We start from the raw sequence: 12716 nt of genomic DNA on the forward strand, positions 1-12716 counted from the left end.
GAGAGGTGTGAGGGCGGTGGGTGCTGGGGGGCTCGGAGAGGTGTGAGGGCGGTGGGTGCTGGGGGGCTCGGAGAGGTGTGAGGGCGGTGGGTGCTGGGGGGCTCGGAGAGGTGTGAGGGCGGTGGGTGCTGGGGGGCTCGGAGAGGTGTGAGGGCGGTGGGTGCTGGGGGGCTCGGAGAGGTGTGAGGGCGGTGGGTGCTGGGGGGCTCGGAGAGGTGTGAGGGCGGTGGGTGCTGGGGGGCTCGGAGAGGTGTGAGGGCGGTGGGTGCTGGGGGGCTCGGAGAGGTGTGAGGGCGGTGGGTGCTGGGGGGCTCGGAGAGGTGTGAGGGCGGTGGGTGCTGGGGGGCTCGGAGAGGTGTGAGGGCGGTGGGTGCTGGGGGGCTCGGAGAGGTGTGAGGGCGGTGGGTGCTGGGGGGCTCGGAGAGGTGTGAGGGCGGTGGGTGCTGGGGGGCTCGGAGAGGTGTGAGGGCGGTGGGTGCTGGGGGGCTCGGAGAGGTGTGAGGGCGGTGGGTGCTGGGGGGCTCGGAGAGGTGTGAGGGCGGTGGGTGCTGGGGGGCTCGGAGAGGTGTGAGGGCGGTGGGTGCTGGGGGGCTCGGAGAGGTGTGAGGGCGGTGGGTGCTGGGGGGCTCGGAGAGGTGTGAGGGCGGTGGGTGCTGGGGGGCTCGGAGAGGTGTGAGGGCGGTGGGTGCTGGGGGGCTCGGAGAGGTGTGAGGGCGGTGGGTGCTGGGGGGCTCGGAGAGGTGTGAGGGCGGTGGGTGCTGGGGGGCTCGGAGAGGTGTGAGGGCGGTGGGTGCTGGGGGGCTCGGAGAGGTGTGAGGGCGGTGGGTGCTGGGGGGCTCGGAGAGGTGTGAGGGCGGTGGGTGCTGGGGGGCTCGGAGAGGTGTGAGGGCGGTGGGTGCTGGGGGGCTCGGAGAGGTGTGAGGGCGGTGGGTGCTGGGGGGCTCGGAGAGGTGTGAGGGCGGTGGGTGCTGGGGGGCTCGGAGAGGTGTGAGGGCGGTGGGTGCTGGGGGGCTCGGAGAGGTGTGAGGGCGGTGGGTGCTGGGGGGTTCGAGGTGGGAGGGTGGTGGGTGCTGGGGAGCCCTGAGCCAGGAGGGGTGTGAGGGCTGTGGGCCCTTGAGGAGTTCAGGGTGCTGACAGTCCCCCAGGCTGGCCTGGAGGCAAGGGGGCTGGTGGCAGCTGCCTCCTTTGGAGGGGGGAACCAGTGTGGTGGGGGTGTCCTACACATGCAGCACTGTTTGAGGAGGGGGTGCAGGGGCAGGAGCTGCGCTTGGAGATACCCTCCTGTCACAGGCCCAGGAATGGAATGGGGGCAGGCCCGGGCACCCTCTGGCCTGCCCAGGAGCCACAAAGTGCAGGGCTAGTGGGGGTGGTGGGGCAGCCCAGGACTCAACATTAGGGATCAGGGATCTTTGAGGTGTGACATGTCTGGGAGAGTGGGCAGGCAGAGTGCAGGCACAGGCCTCTCAAAGAGCACAGCTGGACACCCTGAGCCTTTCCTGCTTGCTTGTGACCCCTTCTGGCCCTGACTCATGATTTTGTACTTCCAGAGTGACAATACAGGGAGACCAAGGGAAGCTCTAGGTACCTTGTACTGTCTTTAGAGGTGGGTCTAGGCTATCTGTATTTCATTTAGAAGTCTGCTTATTTGAATTTTTATTGCTGAAAGTTATTTCTTTAATTTGTTGTGGACTCTTCTTCCCCAGACCCACTGTGTGCCCCTTCTTTTGCCTTCAGTGTCTGAAATCACAGGACTATTTCTTGTTACTTGTTCTTTAAAAGTGTTGTCTGCTTTTTGCAGAGTCTAAACAAAAGCAATGTTTCCTCCTTAGTTTGTAATTCAGCTAGTACATGTGAACTTTTTCTAAGGGGGGAGGGGAGTAACTCCTGTCTGAATGGCTACTGTAGGAAATCTTGAGAGTGCTAAATCCTTTTCTCAGATTCTGCAGTGACAGAGGTGTAAAGCAGCTTCATGAGGTATTAGACAAGGTCATGGGCTTCACCTCGGTCTATTAAAATCAGTAGCCTGTATGTGATCCCCAGGGGCTGGAGAGGACTGTGTGGAGGGATGTGCCAAGGGGTCTTCTCTAGTCAGCACAGAGTAAGAAACCAGGTTTTGGCCTTGGCCTTCAGGTGAGATCCTGAGCTAAATGGACCATTGATCTCTTTCAGCCCAGCCATCCCCAGAGCTCTAGGAGCTACCACCTTTGTGCCATCTTTGTTGTTGGTGCCCAGCTCTTCCCTCAGAGGCAGATTTATTCCTGGCTGCAACCACTGGGCGTAGAGTCTGTTCCTGGCACTCCTCTGAGCCTGGTTTGGCTCAGTAGCAATTGGACATGAGAAGAGCACATACTGGAGCCTCAGAGTGAAATGTGAAAACAACTGAAATGAGCCTCTTCATGTAATCTTCCCTTTGAAGGTCCTTTTTGGAGCAGGAACAGCATGAGGATGCTCCACTTTTAAAGTTCTGAAATGTTTAGACTATTGAACGACTTACATTCCTGCTTGGACATTGCTCTAGCTCTTGCTGCAGTTTAGACTGGGACTTTGTAGCATTTTTCAGGAAATTCAATGCATTCTGCATTTTGTTTTTGGTGGTTTTATTGCTGAGTTTTCGTCCACTTGTCAGTCAGTAGGCAGACAGGTCATCTAAATGGTGAGGTTTGATTTTTGGGTTTATTGATGTGTGAATGGCCCCCAAATAGGTTACTCTGCATCCAGGTTTTAACAGAAACTCAGTGTCAGGTAGGTGCAGATGGAATTCAGCTCCGTTTACTACTGATTGTGTTTCACTTCTCAGTCATATAAACTATTTGTAGTAGTTTGGGAACTAATCTCTTTTTTTGTGTGTGTGTCTGCTGCTTCTTCCCCCCCGCCCCCCCCCCCCCAAGGCCCTTGGTACGGATGGCCTTAATGTACCTACTAGAAGATATTCTACTGGCAGCAGAAGAGTTGATGTGGTCTGGTGTAGGGTGCAGCGGTATAGTCTCTTCTGAAAAATAGAACATTGGTTTTGTTTAAAACCTTGTGTACAAAATATTTGGCTTGGGCACTTACTGTAAGAGATATGAGATAGAAGCTACATTGACTGAGGTGCTCTGAGTCTTGAGCTTGAGGGAAAAGTCAGTGAAGTATGTATAGCCTGAGACTTGCTGAAGCCAGTAGCAACTTCTGCAAACTGTGAGCTGCTGTCTTGGTTTGCTAAATTTAACTGTGCTGTGTAAGAAAGGAAATAGCTGGCAGAGGCATCTGTGTCTTAGATCAGAAAGCATACGAACATAAGACTGCCTTTGAGGGAAGTACAAGTTACTGTGCGTTAGGTTGTAGGGCTTTTTAAACTCTAACTTGAGAGAAAAGAAAGGGAGGTGGGTCTGCTCCAAGTTCAAAGTTAGAGTATAAAGGTAATATTAATATGATCCTTCAAACAAATGAATACTAAGGTTCAGCTTGGTAGTAATACAGCATGTAGGTACAACAGTAAGGCAGTTTCACTGAATGAACAGAAATAAAACTGCCGCTACTGAAATGTATATGGAATTGACTGTGGTGAGGAAAAGGGCCTGGCTCATCTCCATCCTGGAATATGGAAGAAGTTACCATGTGATGCCGAATGTCTGATAACAGGGTTTTTTATTGAATCTGTTAAGTCAGGGATACTAACAAAATACAGAGAACAAGCTGAGTATACAACAACATGCACTGAGCAAGGACTGAATTAACTGACCCATTAAAAACTGGATAACACTTTTTCATGTGGCTTGTTACATGGCAGGTAGTGTAAGACTAACCTTTTTCATAAACATGCCCTCTCTAGAGAGAAAAGTTTTGTTGTCTAGTCTCTTCCATAAAGCATTTAGTATGGAGTCATGTGGAAAATTAATTACTGTGCCAAAGGGATGGAGGTTTGTGCAAGTATTACAAGATGGGTAACAAACTGGTGAGAGGGAGGGCATTTGTACTGCAGTGAAAAGTAAATTGGAGGCAGAAGTCACGAGACACACATTACTGCTTACCCATGACCTTGGCATAAAAAGTTAGAGTATGTGTATGACAGATATTTGTAATGAAACCAATCTGGTAGCAATAACCTACAAGAGTGATAAATCTATTGCACAAGATGAGCTCTAAAACTTTGGACTTAAGTTTTTATAATGGTAGACTCAGGACAAGCATGTGCATCCACAAAGTAATAGGCACAATTTCTGTTAACTGGGGTTCATCAGCTTGGAAAGAAAAACTAGCAGGTGACTGGGTTACTGTAGGGACATGTCTGAAAGACAAGTGTGAGCTTTAAGAGATGCTTCTAGCACAGTTGGGAAGTGTTGGTGCAGTGTTTTGCAATGCTCCACACAATGAAAAAGTACAACAGAGAAATGTGTTTTGTTTTGTTTTAAATAAAAAAGCATCACCAAGAAGCTACTTCAGGCAGGCCTATGAGATGATCAAGGGAGATGTGCTAAAGTGATGTGACATGTCTTAATAATTTTAATAATGGGAACACATCAGGAGAATAAGCTCCAGGGTTGAGAAGGAGGAATCACTGAATCTGATGATCTGAGCTTTCAAGCCTCTGAACAACTGCATCAGGTGCAGTGAGGATAAGAAATCTGGCTGGGCTGAAGGTATTACCTGTTGTTTCAAGGTGTATGAGGATCCAGGAGGTGTCTTCCAATTCTGTGGTTTCTCTGCTAAATGGCAAAATATTTGAATTAAAGTGTGGTGTTGTTTCGTTGGTTGGTTTTTTCCCTTTCATCTGTCTGGCCTGCAGAATACTGCATTTTTGTAAAGTAAGAGAAACAAGTAAAATGTCTGAAGTCTAATGCTGCCAATACTAAGTCTTTGCACTTCCAGATGACAGCTTTCTAATTTAAGTATTGCATCTGATAAAGGTGAATTCTATCTAAACCCTTGTCCTGAAAGAGAAAGATTAAATTAATCATCAAACTGTTGGCTTGTGTCATGGCTCAATTTAAATCTTGCTTTACCCAAACAGAATCAAGTTCAAAGCACTGATTTTAGTTTTTGAAGTTGTGATAAATGTGTAAATAATTGAGTCAAGTCAGTTCAGCCATGGAACTTCAGTTCTTTTATTTGATTGGGATTTGTCTGAGACATGTCCTGAGTGCTGCTACAGTTTGGGAATGAGGAAGTCCCTGGTATGCTCAGTGCAGTTCCTTGCAGCTTGCTGATGGGGCTTGCTGCCTTCTTTCTCTGTGGTGCTGCGATGCTTTCCTCATTTGCTGCCTCCTTTCTCCTGCTTTGTCTCTCAGTATCTCCTCCTGTTCACTGGTAGGTTGCAGCCATCCCTTGCTGCTGCTGCATCCCACGTAACTTGTCTCCACCTGTCTTGCATAGGCTTTCGATAGTACCATCTGAGTGATGCTTTTTACCTGGCTCCATGCTCTTCAATTTGGCTTAACTGAAATTAGTTGATCATGCTGCATACTCCAGCAGAGAGCACTAGGGAATAAAAGCAAGACCTCAGACAGACCTTAGCATTTTCATTCCCTCATCAGCAAAACTTTTCATTACCTCCCTTCCCCCAGACCTCAGTCTAAAGATCCAACACTGCTTCACCAGAGACAAGACATTTTGTGGTGCCAGGCTGACTAGTGGCGTCCTGTGCAATGAGGTTTCTGCATCTACATCCTCTTTCTGGAACTTGGTATCAAATGTACCTGCTACAACTGTGGATGTTCTGGAAGTGGTGTGTATTATTTGCCACCATTTGTCTTAAGGCTGTGGATGGTCTTTAGTTGAGGACAGTGGGTTTTGTCTGTGCGTTGTAAGCAGACTGCTGCTTGCCTGCCTCTCCCTAATGGAACTTGGTTAGGGATGCTGTATTTCCAGCATCTGAACTTCCACTTTCTTAGTCAGTCCAGGTGGTCCTAATGAGTTAGACATGAGGTAGAGACAGGGTTTAGTTGCCTGATGTTGCCTGGGAGGTGAGAACTAATTTCTGTGCACTGGGGTTCTGGGGCTTAGACCTCTGCCTGTCTGTGCTTTAAAACAGGACTGAGACTTCTGACAGCTTGTTTGTTCATATTCAGATTCTCAGATGCTGATGATTTGTGTTGGTAGCTTTTCTTGTTTCTGCTTTTTAAAGAGAGGACCTCAGTAGGAAAACTCCCTTACACTAATAACCAAAGACCCTAAATTCAACTGTTCTATTGCTGCAGCAGTGAAAGAGAAGCATTGATCTCTCTTGTCCAAAAGCTTGAGCTAAGATTGGATCCTGATACTGAAAACACTTTTCTCTTTTCTCCATAGGTTCAGTACTGTGGCTTGCTGTTTCGCCATGAGGGCTGGCCCCTGTGTATTCATGAGAAGATTGTAGTCCAGCTGGCTTCCATTGACTGGCGAATCTTGAAGCCTGGTGACTTCTACCTGCAGGTGGTCCCCTATCTGAAGAAGTCTCCACGGATTGTATTGAAATGTCTGGCGAAAGACAAGCATAATGTAGAGGAAGTCGTGATACCAGAAGTTTCCTATACCTCTATTTTTACTCTGGAATGGTTGAGTACTTTCAATGGAGAGCGGATGGGTATAGCACTGGAAAATTGTTTACTAACCACTGATGATAAAATATTTCGTGTCCCCTGGGATAAAGTGGTTAACCCTGAATTTATAAATAAACCAAAAGTAATTGAAAACAATATAATCTCTCCAGAAATAATAGAGGAACATTCAGTTTTGTGCCTCTCCATGGACCATGCTGAGTGCAGTTCATCAGATCTAGGATCTCAGTATCTACAGGAACAAAGTCCAAATCAAGACAACCTGGTCATTAGCAGCACAGTTCCACAGATAAGTGAAGCTCCTGTCAATGGTGTTTGTACAAGTCCTGTGCCTCAAGAGAACTTGAAAAGTGACCTTGAAGGGGAGTACGTTGAGCTGACAGAAGTGTCACTGTGCCGGTTTGGGCCACAAACAGGCTCTCTAACCGAGTCACTAGCTTTAAATTATCTAACTCAGCCCAGAACACGAGTGAATGCATCTAAAGGCAAGCACAGGTTTATTGTCATTCAAGACAGTACCTACTCCAAGAACTTAATTCAGTCAGCACTTATGCAGAAGGAGCACTGTCAAATGGACACTCTGAGGACGACTTCTACAGAAGTTCTCAAAAATGTAATTCCATTGGAAAGTGACAAGATGATGGTACATGAAGAGCTGTCTCCAGAAGGTGAGCTGATACCAGGTGGCCCTGGAAACATGGGGAATAGCTTTCCGATGGCTGATTCTCCTGCCTGCAGTGCAGAGGATTCATCTGCAGAGCAGGAGACCCGCAGCGAACACTCAACTGATTGGCGATATGCACTGTGCAGCTACAGTGACATGGGTGCTGGAGATGGTGTCAACTGCAAAGCACAAATGCCTGGTGTACCTGGAAACATGGAAGGAGAAAGTGATGGTCCTAGCGGAAATCCTGGTGTTGGAATGTTGGAGCAGAGCCTAGAAACAGTTCTAGATGCTGCTGCTGCTAAAGAGGAGGAGATGCTGAGAGTACATGGAGAACCACTGACCGAGGGTCAAAATGAGGTGACACAGATGGATGCCTCTTCTGTGTCTGTCCTAGGGCCTTTGGGACCATGTTGCACACTGAAGGAAGGTTCTGATGTTTCATGCCAGAGTGTTAGTGAAAGTGTTATGCCAGACCAGGCCACTCCATTGTTTATCACACCTGAGAGTTCGGAGGTAGATGTGGAGAGAGGCTCTCCCTCAGGGAGCATGGCAGCCATAGGAGCAGTCAGTGCTCTCTGTGGTGATCAGGAAGTAAATCTTAGTTCTCCATTAAATCCTCCAGCACAGAGCCAAGGAGAAGTAGATGCATTTGAGCTGGGAAGAAGGGACAGCCCAAAGGAAGTCGAAGAGATTGAACAAATATTGACTGTAAATGACAATCAGACTAGTCATAATCACTGTTCTGACAAAGCTCCTACCGATGGACTCTTGTCAGATGAAGTGCAAAAAGTCTCTGCCTGTCAACATAAGAAAGCTGAAGAAGCTGGTCTGTCAGCAGAGAATGATCAGACAGCAGAACAGTTGAATAACAGTGACTCTTTGATGGGCCCTGATGCACAAGCAGAAAGCTCAAGTCCATTCAGAACCCAGAGGTCTGGAGAGCTGTGTGAGGAACCACAGAGACTGGCAGAAAACCAGGACGGTAAAAGTGAAGAGAACACTGTGCTGAACCCAGAGTGTATTACAGTGCAGGACTTGCAGGGAGGAGAGGAGAACCGGGGGAGGTTTTCTTATGAGGAAAAGTCAAAGACTGTAGCCTTAAAAACACTGGAATCCATTGAAGAGGAACTGGAGGTTGGACCACTGTCCTCAGGAGTCACTGAGGGGCATATAGAGCTCACTGGTCTGCACTCCCACCAAGAGGCAGCTTCTAGAGCATCATCTCCTAAAGGTACAGCAACCGGATGTTTGTGTGTTTATCTGTTTGATAACATGAATTGAAATCGAAGTCCTCAAGAGGTATTGCTGGCAAAGTATGTCTGGGAGGCTTTGGGGTAATCACACAAACTACGGGAAAGTGATTAAATTGTCATTTTCTGGCTTGAAATTAGCTTTCTCTTCACAGGTCGGTTTGTCGTAAGTATTTTGTTTAATAGTTCTTTGCAAATTTACATCAGTACAGAACAGAGTTCCAGTGTAAGAGACTTTTAATTTCAGTTTATATCATTGCTGGTGATCTCCACCTGTTGCATTCATCGTGTGTGCATTATGGGTGCATGCAGTAGGAATGCTTGAGAATGTCTAATTGTACCAGTCTTCCATAGTTGAAAATTGGCTTTGGGAAGATAGTTGTGGTAAGAAGAAGCACCAGTGGATGCAACAGCAAAATACTAGCTGTGTAACATGACCTGAAGATCAATAAATGTGTGTGCTGGTAACTGATTTAAGGAGCAAACTGTGCAGTAGATGGATTCCCCCTCTCTTCCCTCCCTTCGCCTCCAGCATGCTTTCTTCAGCTTGCTTATGTTTCAAGTAGAAGCTGTTTAAGCTTGAGTGGGAGAGCACAGAGAAATTAAGTATCTAACTTCAACTCAAACAGTATGTTCAACCAGGTATTGCCCAGACTTCTTGATGCCTGGGTTGCTGTGCTGGAGCTGTGCTCCTTCAGAAGGCATTGAACGGGAAATCCAGACCTCTCTGCCTTCTGTGCCAGACTGTAGGCAGGCAGTGTGTAACTGCATGGACACGATGTTGGATTTGCCTAGCTCTGCTGAGTCTGAAAGCTGTAGCTAGATATGCAGATCACATTGAGGAGCGTGTGTGTAGCGGGGGCGGGTGAAACATGCCATTCCAGTTCAACAGCTCTCCTTCCCTGAGACCCCTGGTTAGGAAAATCACCTGGCTTGAAATATTAGATTGAGAACTCTTGAAAGGGTCGGAGGTACAGACCCACATTGCTAGAGCATGTCTGACCCTGTGGAGAAACAGATCGAGAGCTGGTTGTCTTGGGTCAGGCTGCCAGTGTAACACGCTGGCCCTCAGCTGTGTGGAGAAGAGCCTACATCACCACTGCAGTGCTGCTCCAGTTGGCTGCAAACGCTGCTCTTTCTCAAGTGTCTAAAAGTCACATTTTACCTGATGCCTTAGTGTGACCTCCTAATGGATCTAAAGTGTCCCTTGATTAAAATGAAATTTCATTACTTGCACCAAAGTATTTTAATTCCGTAATTAGACAAACCCACAGTTGCCAGGCTTCTGGATAGTTTTGGAGTGTCAAGCATTTCTCTTCTGTGAAATGGAGGGGGTCAGCTCAAAAGCTTCTGTGTGTGCATCTCTCTGAGTGTCTGCCACCATAAGCAGGAAAAAAGAGGTCACCTTCTGCCTATCTGTAGCTCGTGGGGGATGTATGCCAGGAAATAACCATGCCACGAGTATCTAGTCCTCTGACGGGGCTGAACCTGGCTTGACTTCATGTTTGCACAGGACACTACCTCAGAAAACCTAGGCTGTGTTGAGTGCTGGGTGTACACTTTCCTCAGGACTCCAGTGGCTGCTTGGACAGTGTTCCCATCTTGTCTGTCTAAAATTAGCCAGGTCCAGCTTGTGTATGCGATAGTAAGTGTGATGTTCTTGCAGCTCCACAGAATGAATCTTGGCTGCTGCTACAGATGCCAGTAATGACGGACCCCTCTGGTGTATGTGTGAGGTTTGTTACAATGAAAGACAATTTAAGTGTTTCTGGGGATTTGGCTGAAATAAGTGACATTTGCAGTCCAATTCTGATTATGTTAAAGTTTCCCATTGTAGTTAAAAACCCCCAGCCCTGTTATCTCAGAGTTTGTAAAGCAGAATGAAAAAACTAAATCACCAGGAAACCTCCCCAAACCAACCAACCAACCATCCAAACTCTTTAAGGCCATGGGGCAGTTTAAATATCTGTAAATGCCAGGAGTATTTCTTAAATACTATAGCTGGAACTATAATAAGCTTAATCCATGCAATTACATTTGATTGCTTTGATATCCTAACAAGCCACCCCCTTATCTAGCCCCATTAAACCGTCAGAGATAAAATAATAAGATAATTCAGAGATAAAATTACAAAGTGAAGCAAATGTCCTACATTCAGTCCTACAAATGGACTTTTCCAGACAGTCAGTAGGCGAGCTAAATGTAACTGTTTCTTGTTGGGGTCATTTTGCTCCTATGATTGGAAACTGTGGATATCTTGCCTAAACTATAAATAACAACAAAGTTTAAGCTTTACTGGGCCAATTCAGATCTGCAGTTCACACCTCAGCGGTAGTGGGCAGACGCACAATTTGCTCTGTGTGAGGTGGAGGAGCTGGTTTGTTATGGCAGATATTGTAGATTATGTCAAGACATATTCAGAACTGGGGCACCTGAGTTTGTGTCTGCAGGTTTTTCCTTGTCCCTTAACTCTCTCCCCTTCCTCTCACTCCCAGCAAGCTTATTTTCTGCACAAATCTGATCTAACTTAGATTTTGAGTGAAATGTAAGTTGTTTTGAGTCAGTGACTTAAAATTTACACTGGTTCCATTCACAGATAATGTGACTGCTGTTTTTCCCTAATGACTAAGTGAAAGTGAATTTTGAAACTCTGCAGGTCTGGGAACAATTCCTACATTTTGGGAGTGGAAAATACCTTGTTCAAGAAATCGGCTGAAAAGTCACTCTGGGGCATATTCAGCAGCACCTGTTAGGGCGTTCCATTCCCTGTTACTACATGATGTTAGCATAGATGATACTGGTGCCGGGGCACTTTGCAGGAGAAATGCTAATGTCTCTTTGAAGTGCACACAAGCAAATCCTCTTCTACCACTTCCTTAACCTCAGGGAAAGGTGGAACCTGCAAACACGGCAAATTCAGATGTCTCAGTTCTCAATTTGGTTTTTGATGTAATCCTCCGCATTCTACAATTTCCGCTTTAGTAAGTGCCTCCACCCAAGATTGCAAATTACAAGCAGTGTGCTTGGGCCTGTTTGGAGAGAGATGGGGTCTGCGAATCTGAGCTGAACCCGAGGAATTTAGGGAAGAGGTTGGTTGGGCAAGATGTATGTAGTCTGGAGGCTGCACAACTCCAGTGAGGTTTCCCTGGGGCTGAAAAGCCCCAGTACCTGGATTGTGTCTGGTGGGCTGAGCAAAATGCTGCTCCTCTCCCTTCTGGGAGAGCAATATTCAAAGCAGGGCTGCAATTTATGTTTATGTCTGCCTTGCCCTGCAATGGTACCTTCAATATATTGATGTATTCTTTAAATGCCATCTTTTGGTCCTCTTTGCAGGCTTTCTTCATTTAATGCAGATTCCTTTACTATCAGCTCTGTGGTTCTGCTTGTTGCCAGGCCTTACAGCTCCTTGAGAAGATGATTCTAGTTTTCCTAGAAAGTCTGTCAGTCCTTAACGTGTAACCTTTGGGACATGACTTATATGACTCTGATCTTCAAGATACCCCATCTGAGGGAGATCAGTGCCCTTCTAAAACGCCTCTTCAGGAAGATCTATCAGCATTGCCTAAAGTGAATGACCTCTTCATTCACTGGAAAATGGAGGCTGAGGTAGTACTGGGAACAGACCTGAGCTCTAATGCATCCCAGAACCGTGCAGAGCCTTGAAGCCATTGTGGGTGCTTACGTGGCTAAGTGCAGCAGATACCAGGCTGGGCACCCCTCAAGAGGGGTGTTACCAAGGACTAATGAGCAGCTAGTCCATCATGGCCTCGATGGTGCAGAGCTCTAGAGCCCCTCCTAGTTTCCCCCCACTCTCGGATAATTTTGTGCAGTGAGGCATGCTGCTCAGGGCACTTCTCTCACCCACTTTAGCAATTTTGAAAGCAGTTTGGGCTGAGCCTCAACCTGTAAGTCTCCTTCACGGCCAAAACTTGTACTGAAAGCCACTTCAAGGACTGCTTTGTTCCTGGTCCTGCTCTTTAATGAAGTATTAGAATCTGTTAGTAAATAAACTGAGTCAAGTGTCAGCATTGTTGATGCAGCAGGAAGGTAGGATGGTTGAAGTCAATTTTAAATAGCAATTAAAACGTCTGACTTCATACCAAGCAAATAAATAGTCCACTCTCTTATTTTCCTAAAGAAAGGTTGATTTATTTGTTGGTAGATACTGAAGTATCAGGATTTGTACCAAAGTGTAGCCTTTTCTTTAGGATATCTTTCTACTGAACAGTGGAATGGCCTAGCTGTGTACTTAGGATGCTAAAGATGTATTGTTGAAGATGATTT

The 12716-nt window shown here is 46.9% G+C and overlaps 1 protein-coding gene across 6 annotated transcripts in view; it reads left to right on the plus strand.

Annotated features, from left to right (window-relative positions):
* PLEKHG4 (pleckstrin homology and RhoGEF domain containing G4) overlaps nucleotides 1–12716 on the plus strand; it is a 92044-nt gene that overhangs the window by 17679 nt on the left and 61649 nt on the right. For all 6 annotated transcript variants that reach the window (XR_003399206.1, XM_026856675.1, XM_026856677.1 and 3 more), the window contains exon 3: nucleotides 6268–8413. Coding sequence is in view for 5 of the 6 variants with exons in the window: in XM_026856675.1 (XP_026712476.1) it covers nucleotides 6268–8413 (2146 nt within the window). In the remaining variant the exon portion in view is untranslated. The remainder of the gene's footprint in view (nucleotides 1–6267; nucleotides 8414–12716) is intronic.

Source organism: Athene cunicularia (assembly GCF_003259725.1).
Source record: "Athene cunicularia isolate RWA chromosome 11 unlocalized genomic scaffold, athCun1 chr11_part1, whole genome shotgun sequence".
In the NCBI taxonomy this organism is placed as follows: domain Eukaryota; kingdom Metazoa; phylum Chordata; class Aves; order Strigiformes; family Strigidae; genus Athene; species Athene cunicularia.